This window comes from Phyllostomus hastatus, unplaced genomic scaffold (genome assembly GCF_019186645.2).
Source record: "Phyllostomus hastatus isolate PE091 unplaced genomic scaffold, TTU_PhHast_1.1 phas_scaffold_78, whole genome shotgun sequence".
Taxonomy (NCBI): domain Eukaryota; kingdom Metazoa; phylum Chordata; class Mammalia; order Chiroptera; family Phyllostomidae; genus Phyllostomus; species Phyllostomus hastatus.
Window position 1 is genome coordinate 27,908,884 of NW_025334041.1, and position 21,955 is coordinate 27,930,838.

Consider the following 21,955-nt stretch of genomic DNA (forward strand, 5'->3'; position numbering starts at 1 on the left):
CATTAACACTTCATGAAGTTTATTTAATATTTAAAAATCCCGTGCATAATTTTAGTTTTTTCTTTTCTGCCACCTAATTCCTCTTAGCATCACGGTAACCACAGCTTTTCAGAGGCACACCAATGAAAAATGTCCCCATTAAATTCTTTAAGTAATAAATGAGCAGCTAGCTCACGGTGGCATTGATTTACCCAGTGGAAGCTAGTTTGATGAAAATGTTACGGTCACATTTCCTTGGGACACAAAAGCGAGCCTGCGAGGTCAAGGTCAGCGCAGCAGGTGTGTTCTCTCTCGTCTTCCTCCTTCCTACAGCACGTTTGCAGGGCGAGGGCTGGGGACTGAGGAATGGGCCTCCGACGTTTTCCTTGGTTCAGATTCATATTCCCTGCATGGGCATGAAGTGGCAAGGGATGCTGGGGACACCAGCCACACCACTGGCCTGGCGGAAGAAAGAAACAAGGGACACCAGCTCAGGGGCAGACGGGCATGTGTGTTGGTGTCACTAGCCCTTTAAGAAAAGAGCAGGTGGAGAAGCAGGATGTAGGAGACAGGAGTCCTTCTGTGAATTGTAGAAAGAACAGTGGTGTGAGGACGCTGTTTCTGCTTCTTACTGGCAGTTTGTAGATGGGCAAGTCATTTCAAATTCCTGAGCTTTATTTTCCCCATCTGTAAAATCAGGGTCATAACCTACCTTACAGAATGTGTATTAAAAGATTTTCCAGATACAAAGGTGCTGTCTGGAAAACAAGGGCCTTTACAAAAAAATAACATTGCTGGCCCTGGCTGGGTAGCCCGGTTGGTTAGAACATTGTCCCAATACACCAAGGTTGTGGGTTCGATCTCCAGTCAGGCACGTAGAAGAATCGACCAATGAACGCATGAATAAGTGGAACAACAAATCAGTGTTTCTCTTTCTTTCTCTCCCTCCCCCTCTCCCTTCCTTTCTTTCTAAAATCAATCACTAAAAATCTAATACTATTGCTAAAAGAAATAACTTGAGAGAACAAGGGAAGGGTCTTCCTCCTCCTCATTCTCTTCTTCCTCCTCTTTCTCTTCCCCTCCTGCTTCCCCCCTCTCCGGCCCTTTCTTCTCCCTCTTTTCTCCTCTTCCTTCTTCCCACCTTTGTTTTTAGCTTGCAGTTTAACAGATGGTAACTTGCTTACCAACGGTTCTGTGTTGAACATTGCCCCATTTCTGAAGTCTTAAGAGATTGAAATAAGAAATTGGGGCTTCCACGGAGCTGAAATTCCTGTCACATCATTAGTTGCATATGACTGTTGTAGAACAGTATACAGCTGCTCTCCCCGTACTTTGCCTTCCACAGGTGATTTGCGTCATAGTCTGCCTCTCTCACAGGACATGAGCAGGGTATATCCTGTATCCATCTGATGAACGGGTATGTCCTGTATCCATCTGCCTCTCTCACAGAACATGAGCAGGGAATGTCTTGTATCCATCTGATGGGATCCTTACCCTGTGGGTGTCATAAAATGTCCCTTGGGATTTTCTAAAGCTCTTAATCCCTGTTTAGGATTAAACTGAAATAGTACAGAGAAGATACCCAAATGACCATCCAATCCAAACTCATAGGTGACTTCCAACATTGTTCATAAGGTAGCGCAGAGGCGTCCACTGGAGAGGGTGTCGTGTGCAACAGGCTTTTGTCCAGGCAATCCAGATCATGGGGCTGGGGGCCCAGGGACCGTCTAGGGAGTGTTTGTTTCAGCAGCAGAGACCTTTTAGAAGAATCAAGCAATTGGTAAATTTTCCAGGAAACTCATAATGGGGTTGAAGAAATTTTTTTAAAAAGTGGAGTTGGGCAGAGAAAAAGACTTGCCTATGCCTACGCAGTCCTTGTCTCAGACCCCCAGTATTAAGAGAGTCCCAGTGCATGACCTGGCTGCCTGCCCTGTGAGGCTCTTCGAGGTACATGCAGTGGCACTCTTACCTCTGGCTACTTCCTCAGCTCCATGTCAGTCCTGAGCCCAAGATTGACCCTTTCGTATTTCAGAGGGTTGGGTGCATCTTTGAGTGGGGTGAGCATGGAGTGGTAAGAGAGGAAGGGCCGCTTCTTACCTCTCAGATGGGCTCAGTCATTTGGGGTCAAGGGGTGAGCATTGTTTCCCCACTTTACGGAGGCTTACCTGGGGCATTCCTGTGCCCTGCTGAGAAGGCTGGTGTGTGGCTGCAGATCCCCCAGGCCTCTCCTTCTTGGATCCCACCTAGAGGAGCGTGGTCACACTGTTCACGTTCATCTGTTTATGCGTTGGGTTTCCACGTGAGAGCTTGTGGGAAGCAGGGCTTCTCTGACGAAGCCCAGGAAGCAGCAGTGTTTGCCAGCAAGCCAGCAGTGTCTGTGCCCCATGGATGCTGACCCTGGTGCTCAGCAAACAGAAGTCAGGTAGGGTGAGGGGCAGATCCTCAAGTGTCACACTTCAGTGACATCTCTCCCCATTTCCTCTGAGGCCTTGTTCACCATGTTGTCATGTCTAGATCACTCCTTGTGTTGGCTGCAATGAAAAGTCTTGATTAGGTCAGTTTTGTTCCTTTGATCTAGTTCATTAGGTCCTCCTATTTCCTTTGAGGCAAAACCTACCTCCAATATTCTTGTTTTTACCACATTTTCTTATTTTGATAGCCCATATTTATAAATGCATTTTGAGATCAATAGGTATACAATAGGATATCAATGTAAGTAGAAAATTTTAGTCAACAATGTGCAATTCCATATGTGTAGAGAAAATATATTTTGTTCTAAATGTTTCTTTTTGCATTTTTTAGCCTAACAGTGATTTTAACCATGATAATAATTTTTTACTCTTAATTTTTAAAGTATACTTTATTAAAATATAGCAAATATAAGGAAGAAGGCACCAATGATAATACATCTTTTTAAAAATTCTCACTCAAAGACATGCCTATTGATTTTAGAGAGAGGGGAAGAGAGGGAAAGAGAGGGCGAGAAACATCAATGTGAGAGAGAAACATTGATGAGTTGCTTCTCCCATGCACCCCAACTGGGGACCGAATCCACAACCTAGGCATATGCCCTGACTGGAATTGAACCCGTGACCTTTTGCTTTACATGATGACACCCAAATGACAGAGTCACATCCTCCAGGGCTATAAGTGTACGTTTGATGAATCTTTGCACAACGTATACACTCGTTTTAACCCCCTCGAGCCCAGAAAGAAAACAGAACCCGTGCCCTGAAGTTCTCCTCCCCATCACTGACCCCAGGCCCAGTGGTACTGACTCCTGGGTGTCACTGTCAGTTGGTTTTGCTGGTTTGAAACTTATCATATTTTTAGGACTATAAGACACACCTAGGTTTTAGAGGAAGAAAATAGGGAAAAAATTTCTGAAGCAAAAAATGGGATAAAATATTTAATAACCTGTGACCCTGCTCCACTGCCACCCCCCCACCCCACAGCAAGACAGGTAAGCTACATTTGGATTATAAGACGCACCCCCGTTTACCCCCAAATTTGGGGGGTGCACCTTATAGTCTGAAAAATACAGTAACTAGAAATGGAACAGTACAGAATGTACTCTTTCTTTCCTACTTCTTTTGCTCAAATTTTATTTGTGAGATTTATTCAAGTTTTTGGTGTACTTGTACTTTATTCTTTTTTCTTTACTGTATAGAATCCCATTATGTGAGCTTTTCCTTAATTTATTTACCTATTCTCAATGTCGATAGACATTTGCAGATTTCCAGTTTGGCTGTTGCAAATAATGTGTGCATGTGTGTGTGTGTGTGTGTGTGTACATATATTTGGTGTGTGTGTTTGCGTGTAGGCATTTCTAGGAGTAGAATGGCTGGGTCATTAGGAAATATGTGTATTCGGCTTCAGCAGCTGTTGCCAGGTTGCTTTCTAAATTGGTTGTACTAGTTTACATTCATTCACATCACCTGTGTGTGAGAGTTTCAGTTATTTCACATCTTTGCTAATGATTGGTAATACCAGCCACTTTTATTTTAGTGATAGCTCACTCTGTGGCTTTATATTTGTATTTCCCTGATTTCAAATGGGTTTGCAGCTTTGAAAAAAAATTTGTTGGCCATTGGAGTATCCTCTGTAGCGGTGTGCTTATTTTCTAGATACAAGGCCATAGTGGGTGTTTTAGTCACATAATAACTTTATTCTGGGACTTGCACTTTCACTCACTGGATGGAGTCCTGAGGAAAATAAATTCTTAATTTTAAAGTAGCATGATTTATCAGCATTTTCTTCTATGGCTAGTACTTTTTGTGTCCTGTAGATATTCTCCTCTATTATTTTCTAGAAGTTTTGTTGTTTTTCTTTCAGAGTTAGATTTTAGTCTGTATAGAATTTGTTTGTTTATTTTTTCAGGCAGTGGGGGTGGGGGTAAAGTTCCTCCCCAGACCCCATGGATACCTAGTTCACCCAGCACCATCTATTGAGAGAGTCACTCTTTCTTTTGTCGCCTGCAGTGACACTGTTGCCATAAACCAAGTGTGGGTCTGTTTCGGAACTCTCTGTTCTCCTCTAATTGTCTGTTCTGCATCACGGCCATACTGTCTCAATTACTACAGCTTTATGTAAGTCCATTAAGGAAATTCTTAAAGAATCTTTATCCTTTAAGATTATCTTAGGTATTCTTGGCCTTTTGTCTAAAATTATCAAAACAATTCTAGGATAATTTTCACAAAAATCTTGCTGAAATTTTGAGTGCATTAAATACCTCCGGTACCTTTATGTACATTATATGTATGTAAATTTCTAACTCCCTTGAGGTTTCTGTTTTTAAATATTTAAATGAAAGTTTAGTAACAAATGTTGGTCTGCCCGCTTCACCATAGTTTTGGAAAATTTGAGTTGGTGAAGACTAGAAGTTTTAAAAGAGAAAACGTGTGTGGTCCGTTGTCTGAAGGTGCCAGTGCACTTTCGTAGGCGCGTTTTGTAGGTAGGCTGCTGCCAGTGGGAAAGAGTGCTAACCTCTCGGAGAGAAAGTAGCGGTAACATGAGCTTGTTTTACTTCTGAATCGAAGAGAAGCATACTGTTCTTAAGGATGCAGATATTTGATTTGATTTGTATTACATCAATGCATATTGAGTATAATAAATGGGGAGAAACGTCAGTTCTGTGAACTTGTACATCACTTGTATTGCCACATTTTGGTTAATGTGTGAGAGAAAGAAGTGCATAAGAGTAACTTGTGGTCGAAGGCAAGCAGGATAAGAAGAGGGAAGAGGAAATGATATTTGTTGATTGTCTAGTCATTTAATGAAAGGAAAGGAATAATGAATAAAGCAACATTATATCAATTATAAATCTCTATACTTATATGTAAGGAGATATTTATAAAATTTTCAGTTTATAATATTTAAGGCTTCATCTCGTTAAAACTTACTTTTTGGAGTATAAACATGATTTTCTTTTTTAATTAAAGTATTACTTTTTATATTAGATCAGAGGCAGCAGACTTTTTTTCTAAAGAGCCAGATAGTAAGTATTTTGGTCTTTGTGGGCCATAGGGTCTCCATCACAACTACAGCACTCAGCTGTTCCCATGGGCAGTATGTAAATGATGGGTAGGGCTGTGTTCCAATGAAACTTTGTTTACAAAAGGCAGCTGGTGGACCAGTGGAATAAAATTTGTCGACCCCTCCACCAGAGTGTTAACAGGGACATATAGAAGCTGCTGATGTCCAGATTCGGGATTAAGATACTTCGTAGAGTGGGTATGTCGAGGTGACAGCTAAGTGTTTACAATGAGCTGCGGAACAAAGAAGGTGCTTCCCTGTGTGTATGATGCGGTTTGGTTGGCTTCACTGATAAAGGGACTTTTGAGCACAAACTTGAAAGAGGTAAAGGAACTGGTCATATAGAAATAGAAATGGAGGAAAAGGAGTGGCTGCTGCCCAGGTGTGAAGACTGGAGCGTGTCTGCACCTTTGAAGAACAGCGAGAAGGACCCTTGTGAGTGGAGAGGGCCCAGGGGGCCTAGTAGGAGAGGAGCATGGAAAAGCAACAGATCTGGTCAAGTTAGGGTCCTTTAGGTCAAGGTTAGGACTTAGACTTTGGTGGTGAGTGGACTGGGAAACGACTGCAGGACTTCTGTTAGCATAGAAGTGTCACAATCTGGTTTAAGTTTTAGCAGGATGACTCTGGCTGCTGTGTTGACAATGGGAAATAGAAGAGCCAGAGAAGAAAGAGAGAAACAGTTAGGAGGGTATTGCAATAATACAGGTAGGGACCATAGTGTCTTGGACCAGAGTGAGGTAAGGGGTACTCTGAAGAGAGAATGAACAGAACCAACAGGATTATGTGATGAATTGAATGTAGACCCTGAAAGAGAGAGGAGGCAAGAATGATTCCAAAGCTGTTGACTGGATCAACTGGAAAGATGGAGTTATTACCAAGGTGGAGGTACTGTGAGCTTGGCAGTTGGGGGAGAACAGGAGCTCACTTTGGATGTGTTAGTTTGATGCCTATTGGATATCTGAGTGAGGATGTTAAATAGGCACTTAGATATGAGTGTGGAATTTGGGAGAGAGTTACCAGCAAATAGATGGTGCTTGAAAGGAATGAGATAAAAAAAGACAGAGATATATCTTGAATGCTTACCGTGCTGTAAGACTGAAGATATAGCAGTGACATCACTAAAAAAAAATCCTCTTCAGAGCACTTAGGTTTGAGGAAGAGAGACAATAAGCAAATAAAAATTGTATAGTCTGGTATCAGGATAGCCTGTCTATAATGCAAAGCAGGCTAAGTGGGTAGGAGGGATGGAAGCCATCTGAGCAGACCTGGAGGAGTGTCTGAACTCCCAGATGAGGTGATACGGCTGTTCACAGGAAGAGTTAGAACTGCAGGGGTCTGGAGGTGAAGGCCGTGGGAGACCCTGCAGTAGTCCAGGCAGAGGTAAGGGGGTCCTGGACTGGGCTCATCTCTGGATCCCACCAGAACCCTTCTGAGAATGAATTGTAGTGAACTTGGCTCCTAGTCGCCTGTGGGGTGCAGGGGGGTCAAAGGAAAGGAAGGAGGACTGAGTAGTAGCTACAGGGCTTGCTCTGTTCCAGATATATGGTTTTATACAATCTCTTGAGAGAAGGAGAGTAACCCTCATTTTTTTCTAAAGTTCATTGATCTCTTACTACATACGACCTCCTACTTGACTAAGCACTTTATATATAGTTTAATATTTAATTCTCACTACCTAGAAGATGTATACTATTATAATTCTCATTTTTCTGATGAAGAAATAGCCTTGGAGAAGTTAGGTGACCTGCCCACCGTCACGGAGTGGCCTGTGGTAGAGCCAGGTAGCAGCCTGGGGACACCCGAGGGCTATTCACTGTGCTGTACTGCCTCCCTCTGGGGTGGTTTGTTCCGTGAGGTGGGCTTCCTTCATCAGCCAGATAGATGCCAATTGGTCCTTTGTGCTTTCGGACTACATCAGACATTAGGGGGATTTAATAATTTTTTCAGGAAGAAGCAAATAACAATAAGCAAAAGCATCAGTTAAGTTTTTTTTTAAAGGACTGTAGTGGAGAGTAATTTATAAGGAAGAATGTACCTGGATCAGAGTTGTCAGTTGCCTTGGTTACACAGACATCCAGGTCACTTGCTCAAATGTGCATGGTGTGGGCATTACCCAGGAAGTTTTATCTTTTGACGGGAACAAAAGATAAATTGGCGAATCAGAGTAGAGGGGTGGGAGGAAGGCGGTCTTCATACAGGTTGAGGGTAGTCAAGCAGGCCCTTGACTGAAATGTGCAGCCAAGAGACGTGGGTGCTCAGGGTGAGGTGCTGTGTGATGCAGCACACCTCCACAGGTTCTGAGAAGGTGTTTTTATTGGGTTGTTTGTTTTTTTCCCATAAAATGGCTGCAGTAGAGCTTAGTAGCCTTTAACTTCATTGGAAACAGTTTTGTTAGATTGTATTGTGACAGCTGTCATATCAGCATGCGATTTAAAAAAACTTACCGAAATTGAATTTTTATGTAATCATTTTAATATTGAAGATGGAAAAAAAATATCCAACATTTCTGGCATATTGTGCTTTATTATTTGAAGAAAGATAAAGATACAACTGAAACACACAAAAAAGATTTCTGCAGTGTATGGAGAAGGTGCTGTGACTGATGGAATGTGTCAAAAGTGGTTTGCACGGGAGCTTTCCTGCTGGATGATGCTCCATGGTCAGGTAGACCAGTTGAAGTTGATAGCGACCAAATGGAGACATGGAGAACAATCAGCATTACACCACACGTGAGATAGCCGACATACTCAAAATATCCAAATCAATAAAGTTATTGGTGAAAGTGAAAACTGAGCCTTTTGTTTTACAGAAAAAATGTAATGGCCTTTTTGGCTAACCCAGAATTTCGTAGGAGTGGCTGTTGGCTGTCTCAAAGAGTTCTTTAGAGGACAGGGACAGGATCCAAATGACACTTGGAAAAGATGGGCTTTCATGTATCAGTTGGATTAGGGGCAGATCAGTGTGTAGGCCTCCCGGTACCACAGTAAAGCTGGCAGGTGATCGCTCCCGTTTCGTGAGTGGAAGAATTGAAAGTCAGGGTTTTCAAGGATGTGCTGGCCCTGAGCAGCTTAGTGTGGACAGGCTGTGAGGGGTAATTTCCCAGCCACCTCCATTTTTCCAGTTTCTCATTTGATGATGGTGGGGGAGCAAAGCAGTTTCATTATGAACTTCAAGAAGGTGTGTGTGAGATGAAACTCTTAATCTGGTATATTTAGTATACCCACCGGTGATGGGTCTTTTCATCATGCCAGTTTAAGGTGAACTATTTCTGTTGATCAGTATTTCCTCAGTTACTGTATCTGCAGCAGACAACAGTAATAGCCTTGCTCAGTCATAACAGAGACCTGGGTCTTATGTTTGTCTCGTGAAAGACAAAACTGGACCCCTTAAACATTGCAAATATTTTTTGTATCTGAGCACTTCCTTAAGTTGAAATCTAAAATTTTTATTTGCATAACTCCATTACATGTTTTTCTCTTCCTTTGACTTAACTTTTTCATTATAGTGAGCAAGATTTCGTGAAATGCTTTATGTGATATTTTAAAGTTATCATTGTTAGTATGTAAACATACGCACCCAATTTCATACCTGTGTATGGTGGGGGTGGGGTGGGGGGTTGTGCATGGGGGTCTGTAGTTTTTAATTGAACTTCGAAGACAGGGGTTCTCAACTTTGTGTTCTAGGTAAGTATCAGGGAGTTCACGAATGGCTCTAAATTTTAGTAGTGTTTTGTCTAAATGAGCATTTGCTTTTACCAAATTTCAAAGGATTCAGTGGCTTGCCAGAAGATGAGGACTGCTTTTTATGGATGGACAATTGAACAAGTGGATATATATGTCATTTATGACTTTTCCATCATTGTTTTTACAAATTAAGTGTAAAGTAGTCTACACCCTCGCCATGCTGGGAAGCTTCAGCTGGCTTGCCAGTTGCCCTGGGATCCAAGGAAGCTAGTCAAGTCCTGTTCTTTCATTGGACGCCACCGTGGCCTCTCCATATTTTAATCCTCCCTATTGAATGACAGTGTATGTTTGTGGGCTTTAAAGTGGCATCTCCTCGTTGTTAGTAAGCGTTGTATAAAAAGGGGTCCTTTTATTAGACCATCATAAAACCTAAACTTTTTAGTTTATTAAGACTCTGAGAAGTCCTGTAAAAAAATAAGTCTATTTAACTTTCTCAAACTCATTTAATTTTCTTTTGTGTGTGAGACCTAAACAAAACTCACAGAACTAATGAGACAATTTCTAATGTGCTTCTCTAGTTAGTTTTCTGACGTGTAGGTTGGTGTTTGGAGCAGCCTTTTCTGGGTTCACAGTTAGATTTTGTCCAGGAACACCTGTGAGGTGGAAGTGGCGTAGGTGTGCTCTGGGAAACCTGACAGGCTAGACGGCAGGAGGAAATGTGTGGACACAACCCACTTCAGTCATTTTGGTTCAAGTTGCAGAAAATGATGAGAGTTAAAAGTATGGAAATGAGAAGTTTTGAAGGTAAGCACTCTAATAATAAATTAAAAAGCTAGATGGATTTAAGTATTGGGCTAGAAGAAAAAACATTAGCCATAATTTTTAAGGTCATTTATTTATTATCTTTGTAAAGACACTTGGAAAACAAAATATTCAAAAAGGTGACTCAGAGGGAAAATGGTTAAGAGTCAGAAGGAGTATTATTTGGAGAAAGTTTTTTGTTAATATTGATTCTGATTTTATAATGTGTTATTTTGGTGAAAGAAACTTACTACCCTATAATAGATTTCATTTTATGTTATTTTGGGACCTGAGTATATTTTCTTATCCACATCTTGGTAGAGAATAAGAATACCGAATGAGAGCAGTGTGATTTTGAAAGTAAATGCCCTCTGCATTGGTGGGAGTTGTCGCGTGCCTGGGTGCCGAGTGTCCTGCCTGAGATCCTAGAGACTCTTCAGATAATGCTGCTTCAGTTCATTGGGTCAAAAGTCCACTATTTCCAAAAAGCTAAATACGGATTTGCACAATTGACCATAATGGCTTCAATTTTGAAGATAGTTGTATCAGAGAGCACTTCCAGTTGGTGGGCTAATTTGAGAATTGCCCATGCTTCAGATGGCTAAAATATTGTACTTTTTGCTACTTCATCACTCCATTTTAAAAACAGGATGCGGTGGGGGGTAAGGCCCTTTGTAAAGGTGGGAGAGTGTCACTGGGAGAGGAAATCCCAATAGCCATGTGAAGCTCCTTAGTTAACTGCAGCCTGAAGGTTAACCTTCCTTTAAAAGACTGAGGGAGTGGAGAGGCCGGACTGGGGGCTTCTCCTGTTGCGTGTGTGTATGTGTGTGTGTGTGTGTGTGTGTGTGTGGTGTGTAAGATGAGGGGAGAAGAGAATTCGTGCCTAGGAAAGTGTGGAGAACAGAAAGCTAACAGCAAATCCTGAAACTTGGAGCACTGGGAAAATTTGACTGTTTTAAACTACTGCTCACTTAAAAATAGTCCAATTATACCATTATTCTTTCAGTGTGAGAGAGAGATAAAAATACAGTTTTTCTAAATTGGAAAATTTGCTGTAATCTTGCTTCTAATGACTGATTTCTTTCAACAGTTGCAAGGCAGTTTTGCTCAGTACGTTCATAAAGGAAACAAAATCAACAGCATACTGGAAGTTCTCAGAGAAAATTACAGTTTAGGTGTATGTTGGAGGTGTACAGTTAGACATTTTAATTGAAGTAAAACAGTTTTCCACTAATATGGGACCACTGTGGGTATACATTTGCATCATCTCTGCTCTTGAAAGTCTTTATGTAGGGTTAAATGTATATTAATGCTTTTGCAAGAAAATTATTTTTGATAACATCCATCTAAGGCAAATACCATGGGAAATTGGTTTTTTAAAAAATATAGACATTATTCCTACATTTAGAGAATGAATTAGGATTCTTCATACCACTTTAAGCATTTCAAAGAGTTGGAGATTTTCGGTTGTGTTCTTTTCTAGTGGTGAGGGGAGTTAGCAGTAATTAACACAGCAGCTGATTAAAGCAAGCCTGCACATCGGGAGAGTGACCACAGCCGGCACTGTGCCTCCGGACACCACTTTAACTGACCTCCTTTCGGTAACTGGTAATGAATTATACTATGCATTTGAAAGTAATTTTTCATAGCAGATAGACGGGCCTCTCTTGCTGTTGTTTTAGATAATTCATGTGACGGATTAATATTGAATGCTGAACACCTGCCAGGCTTTCACCTTTTTTGTTCTTAGCCAGCATTCACTACCATGACTTAAATAGTGTATTAATCTTAAAGGTGTACAGATCTACAGGCTTTAGAATAGGAAGGGTTCTTATCAAGAAAGCAGACCATGGGTTCTCATTGTAAGAGCGTGGAGGCGTTCATCACAACTGTGGGCTCCCTGGCTCCACCTCAGATCTGCTGAGTCAGAATCTTGGGGTACGGAGCTTGGGAATATGTTTTGAACAAGCTCTCCAAGGCAACGTGGTTCACCGTGCAACTGAACAATAGCTGGCGTAGTTTGTGGCTTTCTTGCCTGGGTGTGGAAGCGGGCGCAGAGAGGGGAAGGGGACTGCTTTTGTAGGAATCATAGCTTTGTCTTCCGGCCCTGCTAGAAGGACAGTGTTCTTTTCTAGGATGCCACATGACCTCACATCAGGGCAATCCCATTCCTCTTTGTAAGTACAGAATTGGAAGAGCTTTAAATTAGCCCTGACTTTTACATGGGCCAGCACTACCTATGACTGCAATATAACATGCAGTTCAGCTTGTCTGTGTGTGTGCGTGGTGTGTCTCTGTGGATGCTTGTTTTTCAAAAGCTACTTTTCACGACTGTAACTACATGTTCAGAATAATAATAATAAAAAGTTTACAGGGGCTTATAGTGGACTCCATCTTAATGAGAAGGGCTGCCTGTGTGAGGTGCTTGTTCTGTGCGTACTTCGTGTTAATGGCACCCATTTTCCCCCTAGAACTTCCTTGAGCGAGTCTGAATTGTAGCCAGAATCCTTCTTTCCTCTTCAGACCCTTAACTGTGATTAATGTAAAATGGCACTTGTCAAAAGGGTTTGAAATGGCAACCTTGCTATCGGGGCAAGCGGCAGTAGAGATAGGTCTGCATCCACTTACTCCATTATGTCATTTAACTTACGAATTCAGCAATTTGTCTTTTGCTCCCTGCTTAAAAGACGATGGCTGTGTGAGCTGTTGTTCACCATATCAGCAGGGTGGAATATTATTGCCCTTGGAGCGAAACCACAACTTGCCGTGAGGACTTGAGCTCACGCGCTGGGAAAAGCACCTCAGAGAAGCCGTTCAGAGAGGAAGGGCAGCCTGTGCAGCCACTCTGCCTTTGCCCTCGAAGCGGTTGCTCTCCTTTGGGTTGAACAGAAACATCCTTTTTGTGTTTATTGTATTAATGAAATTTTTAGGATCCATGAGAGGGATTATGGTTCAGTGTCTGAGATAATATAGCTTGATGAACCTTTTTTTATTTTAATGGGAAACTTGTTTCCGTTGATTTGCAGCTTCAAAAAGTGAATCTTTTGGAAATCAAAGTGCATTAATTTAGTTATTCTGTATGGAAACAAAAACATAGAAAGTTGAAATTTGCATAAGTGAAGACCTCGATGATTTCAGATTACAGTGTGGCGGAGGTTAAGAATAAGAGCCCATAGAATTTGTAGAAACAAATTCAGTCTAACCACTTAATGGCATGTGCAAGTAATTTGCCAATTAAATATCTCTAGTTATCTGAAAGATCTTCAGAGTAAAGAGTGGAGGTTCTTAATCTTTCTTAATTTCATACTTTCAGAAACATAATAGAAAATTACTTAGATTTTGATCACTTTTTATTCAAAATGTTAATATATGAGCTAAGAGAAGGATGGATTTTAAATATTTGAGGAAAATTATTGCTTTTTGAGAAATGTATAAACTATGATATTTCCAAATCACACTGTGCCTGATTCTTCTTTGTATCATTTGTAAATATTTGGTGCTCAGAAAACATCTTTCATTACAATTTAGACTTTAGATTTTGGAATTTTACCATTTTAATGGTCACCTACTATGTTGAGAACATTGTGCTAGGCGTGTTTAGCTCCAGAACAACCCTCTAAGATACATATTTTATTGCCACTTTACAGATTGAATAAAGTAATTTGAGTCAGTAAGAAATGTGGCTAATGTCACTCATTAGAGGCAGAGCTGACGGGTTTTTTAAAAGTAGCTTTATTGCATTCACTTAAAGTATAATTCAGCGGTTTTTAGTATATTTGCAGGTTTGTGCGACCATCATCACAGTCAATTTTAGAACATTTTCAGCACCCCAAAAAGAAGCAGCATACTTTAGCGATCCTTACGTTGCCTCCCATTTTCCCCTGTTCCCTCCAGTCCGAGGAAATGAGTAATCTGCTTTCTGTCTCTGTGGAGGACTTGCCTGTTCTGGACATTTCATATCAATGGAATCATACACTATTGCGAAGTTTTGTGACTGGCTCCTTGGCATAATGTTTCCAAGGTTCATCTACAGTACAGCCCGTGGCAGTACCATATTCGTTTTTACTGGTGAATAATATCACATATTATGGACAATACCACATTTTGTTGATCCATCCTTCAGTTAACAGACATTTGGGTTGTTTCCACTTTTTGGCTACTCTGAATAATGCTTCTGTGAATGTTTGTGTACAAGCTTTCATGTGGACATATGTTTTCATTTCTCTTGGATATGTACCTAGGATTGGAATTGCTGGGTCAGATGGTAACCATGTTTAACTTTTTGAAGAACTGCCAAACTATTCCAAAATAACTGCATCATTTTACATTCCCACCAGCAATGTATAGAGGTTTCAGTTTTTTTTCACATCCTCACCCACACTTATTATTAGTGGAGGTGAAGTGGTATCTCATTGTGATTTTGATGTACATTTCCTTAATGGCTAATGATACCAAGCATCTTGAAATATGTTTATTGGACGTTTGTATGTCTTTTTTGGAAAACTATCTACTCAGATCTTTTGCCCATTTTTAAAATTGGGTGATTTATTATTTCTTTTGTAGAGTTGTGAGAGTTCTTGGTATGTTCCAGAGTTCTTTATCAGATAATATGATTTGCAAAATTTTTCTCTGATCCTGTGGTCTGTTTTTTCACTTTGTTTTTTTAAAAGATTTTTATTACGTATTTTTAGAGAAAGGGGAAAGGAGGGAGAAGGAAAGGGAGAGAAACATTGATTGGCTGTCTCTTGCACACCCTCAACTGGGGACCTGGCCCACAACTCTGGCATGTGCCCTGACTGGGAATTGAACAGATGATCCATTGGCTTGTGAGATGACACCCAGCCCACTGAGCCACACTAGCCACAGCTGTTTCTGTCACTTTGTTGATGGTATCCTTTGGAATACAAAAGCTTTCAGTTTTGATGGCCACTTTACCTATTTTTTTCTTTTGTTGCTGTGTTTTGGGTGTCATGTCTAAGAAACCATTTCCTAATCAAGAATCACAAAAACTTTTGCCTGTGTTTTCCTGTAAGAGCATCATTGGTTAAGCTCTTCTATTTATGTCTTTGCTCCATTTTGAGTTAGTTTTTTAATACGGTGTGAGGTGGGGCCCTGACATCTTTCTTCTGCGTGTGGATATCCAGATGTCCCCGCACCACTTGCTGAAAAGACTAGTCGTTCCCTATTGTATTGCCTTGTCAGCCTTGTTGAAAAGCAGCTGCCCATAAATGTTAGGGTCTATTTACTTCTTGACTCCCAGTTTTGTTGCATTTGTCTGTATGTCTGTCTTTATGCCAGTACCACACAGTCTTGATTATGGCAGCTTTGCAGTAAATTTGAAATGCAACTTTGTTCTTCTTTCTTGGGATTGTTGTAGCTCTTCTTAGTCCTTTAACTTTTCACATGAATTTTAGGATCAGTTTGTCGGTTTCTGCAAAGAAGCCAGATGGAAGTTTGATAAGGTTTATACCGAACATGCAGATCACTTTGGGGAGTACTGCCGTCTCAACAATATCAAGTCTTCCAGTCTGTGAACATGAAATGTCTTTCTGTGTATTTAGGTCTTCATTAATTCCTGTTAACAGTGTTTTATAACTTTTAGAGTATAGGTTTGGCATGTCTTTTTTTTAAATTTCTCCCTAAGTTTGTTGTTCTTTGTGACGCTATTTTAAATGGAGTTGTTTTCTTAATTTCATTTTTGGGTTGCTTTTAGTGTATGGAAATGTAATTGATTTTTAAATATTGATCTCGTATCCTTCAACCTTGCTGAGCTCATTTATAGTTTTTTAGTGGGTCCCTTAGTAATTTTTATGTGCAAGATCATGTCATCTGCAACCTAGCTTTTAAAAATTACAGTCTTTCTTCTACAACCATATTCTGTAGCCTGGGAAATTTATTAACTTAGGGGAAATTAGTTGACTTTGAGGTTATATTTAGGAAAGAAACAATTGCCACTTTGTAATTGTCTTTTTGTGATCTAAAAAGAAAAATACAGCAGACTTGTAGGCTTGAAACATTTGCCGAGAAAGCAAAGTCCCACAAATAAACTCAAAGAATTCTTGAGCTTATTTGGTGAAGTCTTGTTTTAAATAATATCACCATTACTTGGTATGTTGTGGGAACTTCCAAACATAATTTGTTTGGCACAGACTGAAATAACAATAATTATACTTTAAGAGATAAGCATTCTTTTTTTAAAAAAATATTTTTATTTATTTATTTTGAGAGAGAGGAAAAGGGAGGGAGAAGGAGAGGGAGAAAAACATCAGTGTGTGGTTGCCTCTCATGTGCCCCCTTCTGGGGACTTGGCCTGCAACCCAGGCATGTGCCCTGACTGGGAATTGAACCAGTGACCCTTTGATTCACTGGCCACCACTCAATCCACTAAGCCACACCAGCCAGGGTGAGAGGAAAGCATTCTAATGTGTTTTTACTTTCAGGAGAATTGGGTGAGCTATGAAAAATAAGACTTCAAATATCCAAAATATATATTTAGTGCTTCATTCATATTCCAGTGCTAATTCAGTTCAGCTTCTTTGCCTATATAACCTCAACATCGAGGTAAGATTTTAAGGCCTTGTGTTCAGGTGAGGAGAGATCTGATTCCAATTTTTTTTTTAAGTTAGTGATAAATCTGCCAAGTAATGCTTATTGGAAAGCCATCAGCTGACGAGTTATAGTTATAGTACGCTGAACTGAATAACCAAAACATCTAAAGTATTTTGGATTTCCTCTTTTCTCTCCAGGACTACAAGTGAGGTTTGGAAAGGTCAAGGTAAAGTTTAGTGACAGCATGGCCCTGAGGTTGACTCGTGGACTTCTTAATGGTAAAGCTTATGGAATCTCCCGTGGAAGCCAGAGTACAGAGCAGCGTTTGCAAATCACTTTCGTTTTAATTTCCAGTTTCTTAGTTCCATGACAACCTTTTCGTCACCATAAAAGTAGCATCAAGTGCATGGGGTTTAAAAATAATGATATTTGCTGATGGCAAGTGATGCCAACATCTGGGACTGCCTGGAGCAGGATCTGGCGTGTCTCAGTGACCCTGGGTGACGCTGGCCCAAAGCATTGGTTGGACACTCAACTCATTTCAGATGAAATGAGCCCTTCCTTAGGCTGTTTTTGTCCACCGAGAAACTCATTCACAGGTCCATCTGCATAAATCCTTCTCAGCCTTCACATCAAGTTTTATCTTCTCCAAGAGGCCTTTTTCTCCCACCCTGTAATGCGTCCCTCCTGACATTGTTTCCTCGCCATGAGGAAGCTCTGCAGGGCAGCGCTCCACACAGTATGTTGTTTGGGTCTGCTGTTCAGTCATTCCACGTGGATTCGATTGGGGTGTGGCACCATGTCTCCTGTGACCTTCCACTGCCCACAGGTCTCGGCCTTAGTGCTCATAAGCCGTGCTGCTTAGTAGTTGACAGCTGGTTAAGGACAGGCATTCTTACAGTTGCCCGGATGTGAGAACAGCGGACGACTGGTAACGGGGCCTCATTCTCAGCAGTCAGGTAGTTTGTAGGCTGTCCCACTCCAGGGCACACCGGTCACACAGGCCGTGAGGTAAATGTCACCCACTGGCTTGCACCACGTGGCAGCTCTGTGAGTCCTCTTGCACCTGCAAGTGGCCTGTGTTTACACATTACTGTGTCACTTTGGCCGACCTGGACAATCTGTCCTACCACCTTCCTTTTACATTTTTGTATTTTATTGGGATGTTTAAAAATTAGGAGTGAATCTAACCCTTCCATAACTCATCCGGACAGTGTTTTTCAGAGTGAGGTCCTGGACCCTTGTATCAGAGAACCCTGGGCCACTGGTTCAAATGGAGACTCTCAGCCCCAGTAGACTCAAATGAACCTGGGAGTGGGGCTTGAGGCTTCCATGGGCAAGACTGACGATTCACTAAAACCTGGGGAAACGACTGCTGAAATAGCTCCCCAGTAAGGTAGAAACTCTGGTACCTAAAAGGGATAATACCATGGCCCTTAACCTGTCATACTGTTGTGATATACACCTTTTCTGACTCATTTAAATTCAACCACTACTTAGTGAGCAGTTGCTCAACGCCCTCTACAATGCGGCCACAGTGGGAGAACCGGAAGTGAAAAATATGGCCTTTGCTTTCAAGGTGCTAATAATCTACGTGGAAAGAAAGATATACAATAAATATGTGTAGTCACACATATAGCTGCATATCAATACATACTATAGAGAGATGGCTTAAAACATTATTATAATAATACAGGCCTGTAGGGTTGACTGGAGAGCTGAGATGTATCCTAGGGATCACATATTGATTGCTCTCTGGTATGACTGGATTTCAATACTTGAAGCTGGCATTTGCCCGAGAGGCGAGCTGTAGTCTACAATACAGTGGAAAAGGCCCCAGACACAGGGATTAGAGTTCACAGTTTTGAATTCATGTCAGAGCTCTAGTGAGTCATAAATGTTGGTTCTTTTAATTATTGGAAAAGTAAGATTGTTGGTTAGGGTGAGTCACATTTTAAATTCATTCACTAATTTTTGAGTAAATTAAATGTATATGTATTTACAAATTAGACCATATAAATATTAAAATGCATAATTGATGCCTTAGCTTTATATGCCAATATTTGGTGAATGGCCTCTGCTGCATTCTGCAGGACATTAAAGGAGAGGTCAAGGAAAAGAAGGGCCTCGTTTTTGACAGCTATCCAGTGATTGTTCCATTAAAACTTTGTTTCATCAGAATGCTCGACAAATATTTGTTTCACCAAAACACAGAAAAATGGCCAGAAAGCCATTTTTGTTTGTCTATTATTTCTCTAAAATTTTATTATAAAGTGAAATTGTATTTATAGTATAAAGAAATATGGTTTTTCTTTTGATCACATCTTGGTCGCTTGAACATCAGTTCTCACTAGATAATTGATTCGTCTAGATTAGACCATTGTGAGAGCCTTCACTAGATCTCACCTGCTTTATACAGAGCTGTGGAAACAAGAGACCTGGGAAGGGGCTATTATATATTTAGGTTAATGTCTGTTTTTACCACTGAAGACTTACACGTATAGTAGCCATGAAGACAATAACCCAAGTGGTTTGAGTTTTAGTTCAGTAACTTCTTCTCAGGAGTGATAGAACCGAAGGGAATCCATGGTATCTTCTTCTACTTAATTCATCTCGTTGAAGACCACCCCTCAAGCGTGCCCAGATCCTCTGGGAGTCTTTCCTTTTCTTTTTGTTTTTTAAACCTTAATTCTTGTTTCATTTGTTTTTCTTATATCCTGTCTCTTCCCCCCACCCCCAAAGTAGAGAAGACAGAGTAAATTCAAAGAAATTGACGGTTGCCCTTTAAAACTTTTTCATTTTACTGTCAGGGCCAGTCTGAGGTTTTCTGCCACCTTTTCTAAAATTTATGCCTGGCATAATTCTGATTTTTACTACCTTCTCTGTGCAAACACGCCCAGGCTTATGCTGATGGTGGCACTACTGTTTCTTCATGGCAAGACTTTAAAAATTTCTGGAAACTTTAAAATCATGGAATAAAATCTTGTGGGTATAATGGGTGTGGAAATAGGAAATTTGGGGGAGACCATGGAAACATGTGCCAGAGTTCTTGGCACCCTTTAGAGGACCAAAGAGCTTCATTCTTTTTTCTTATTCTAAATAGACACAGAGTTTAAAAAAAAGTATCAGGCACAGTTTGCTAATAAAAATAAGAGGTTTGGTAGCTCTATTTAATGTTGTGAAGGTCAGGACAAATTTCATTAATATAATAATAACCTGTATTCCCTCTGCCCTCCAAACACACACTTCTTCAGGGAGGAGGATACTAGTCAATAAAAACATGAAGCTTTAAAAAAGTAAGGTTTTTCATATTGTTGTTTCTTTTTTTCCTCTGTCAGTCTTTGTACAGTTTTGTAGCAGAAACAAACAAGAGGTGATGAATCTGTGATAGCACATTTGGTAGCCCATGGTAACATGGGATAATCTGGGCCTTTTAAGAACTTCTGCCAAGCTAAACATATGCTGTATAAAGTTCAAGAACTGAGCTGCTGGCTTTTCTTCCCACCACCTTTGTCTTCAAGTGGGGCTTGCTAAGTAGTGGGAATCTCTAAGGCTCAAACGGGGTCTGAGCGCCATGGAATATGTGCTTGAAGATTTTTCTAACTGACTTCTAAATTCTTAAAAACACTTTCCAGTAGCTCAGTAAAGGACAGTATTTAAAGTTTGTGTAGTGTCACATGTGTTTTTGTATGTACAGGGCCAGGCAAAAGTAGGTTTAGGGTTATAACACAAATACTACAATGTTAGGTTGAGTTACTCTTGATAAGAAGAAAGTAGCACTGTCCATTTCATAGGTTTTATAAGGTCGAACCTGATTGTCTTTGTTTTAATCACCATTCCTTTTCTGTTTTCAGAGGATGTTAAGCAAGTTTTTGGACAGACTACAATTCACCAACGTATCCCTTTTAACTGGGATTCAGAGTTTGTGCAGCTGCATTTCGGAAAAGAACGGAAGAGACACCTGACGTACTCGGAGTTCACTCAGTTTTTGCTGGTGGGTCTGGCTCTTGAAAAGAGCGCATGAGCAAAACTGGGATCCTGATTTACCTCAAACTTTCTACCCCCAAGCCAGACCATCCCATCTGAAAGCATTTCTCTATTTATTAGGGCGTAAAACCATGGGATTCAGTGGGCTGGTACAGATTGTGTAGAACCCCTTTACGTTTAAAAGGAATGTTTAAAAGGAGTGCAGATTGACATCCCAGGAAATCAAGTGATTTGCCCCAAAGCCATGCAAGTGAGGAGGGGCAAAATTGGAAATTGAACCCTTGATTTATGACTAGTTCCACCATGGTTTAGCAATATTTCATTTTCCCCTGAGTAATAGATGCATGTCATCATTAGCATCTAACAACAGTATCATTGCATCTGAGACCTTCCCTAGGCAAGGCACAGGGTTGAGCTTGGCTGCCTGTTGGAGTCACCTGGTAAGCTTTAAAAGCTATTGTTGCTTAGGTCCCACTTCTAGAGATTAGATTAGATTAGGGGTTGTGGGGAGGGGCAGGCAGCCCAGGCATTGGGGTATTTAAGGCTTCTTAGGTGCTTTTAATGTGCCACCAAGTTTGAGAATCACTGTTGAAAAGACACTTGCTGCCCATGTCCAGGGTTAAACTGCGGGAGTCGTCGACATTTGCAGGATGTACCTGGTGCAGTCACTCCTGCATTTCTCTGAGCTCCCCCTGTGCCCACCCTCCCCCTCCCCTGCCTTTTAATCATATCACTGGACCGCTGAGGATGCCAATGGAACAGTAATAAGAAAATATGATTGCAGTTAAACTTTCCTCTGAAGCATAATTTTTAAAATATCTTAACTGTGACATTAACATCAGCTGCCAGAGGTGAATATCTATGGTATCTATATGACAAACCACTCACTCTGTCTTTTGGATTTTTAGGCTTTTGTGTTGTTTCTCTAACAATTAACATTTTACATTTTATTAAAGGTAGTATTTTCAAAAGAGTCATTAGAGGGGATTAGCTTGCTATGTATAAATTTGCCAGGGAAACCACCTTCTGTTCTTTGTCATTAGTAATCTCATAAGTGGGTGCCCTGGTGTCCCTGCCTCTGCTGTGTGCCCGAGACCTTGTAAGCGCCTCCCGAGCAGTGTGGAAACACAGATGTGGGGGGTGGGGGGTGGAGACAAGGGACGCACACGTGCAGCGTGCCATGTGTGCTCATTCGTCCCGCAGGTCGGGGCATCTGTCCCAGGGCACCGGCGCACCGGAATAGCTTAACTTCAATGGGAGCTGCTCATTTTGACTTGTGCTGGTATTTGTTATGATATACGAAATTATCATGCTGTTTACTTTGCTTATATTTTCCTGGCCTTTGGAAACTCAAGAGACCTTAAACCTGCTTTAGTAGTATTCTTTTAAAAACCCGTTAATGTCTATGCATCCCCATGTGC

At 40.9% G+C, this 21,955-nt stretch overlaps 1 protein-coding gene across 4 annotated transcripts in view; it reads left to right on the forward strand.

Annotated features, from left to right (window-relative positions):
• SLC25A13 (solute carrier family 25 member 13) overlaps positions 1 to 21,955 on the forward strand; it is a 169,827-nt gene that overhangs the window by 65,113 nt on the left and 82,759 nt on the right. For all 4 annotated transcript variants that reach the window (XM_045828248.1, XM_045828249.1, XM_045828250.1 and 1 more), the window contains one exon: positions 20,402 to 20,541. In XM_045828248.1, the coding sequence (XP_045684204.1) occupies positions 20,402 to 20,541 (140 nt within the window). The remainder of the gene's footprint in view (positions 1 to 20,401; positions 20,542 to 21,955) is intronic.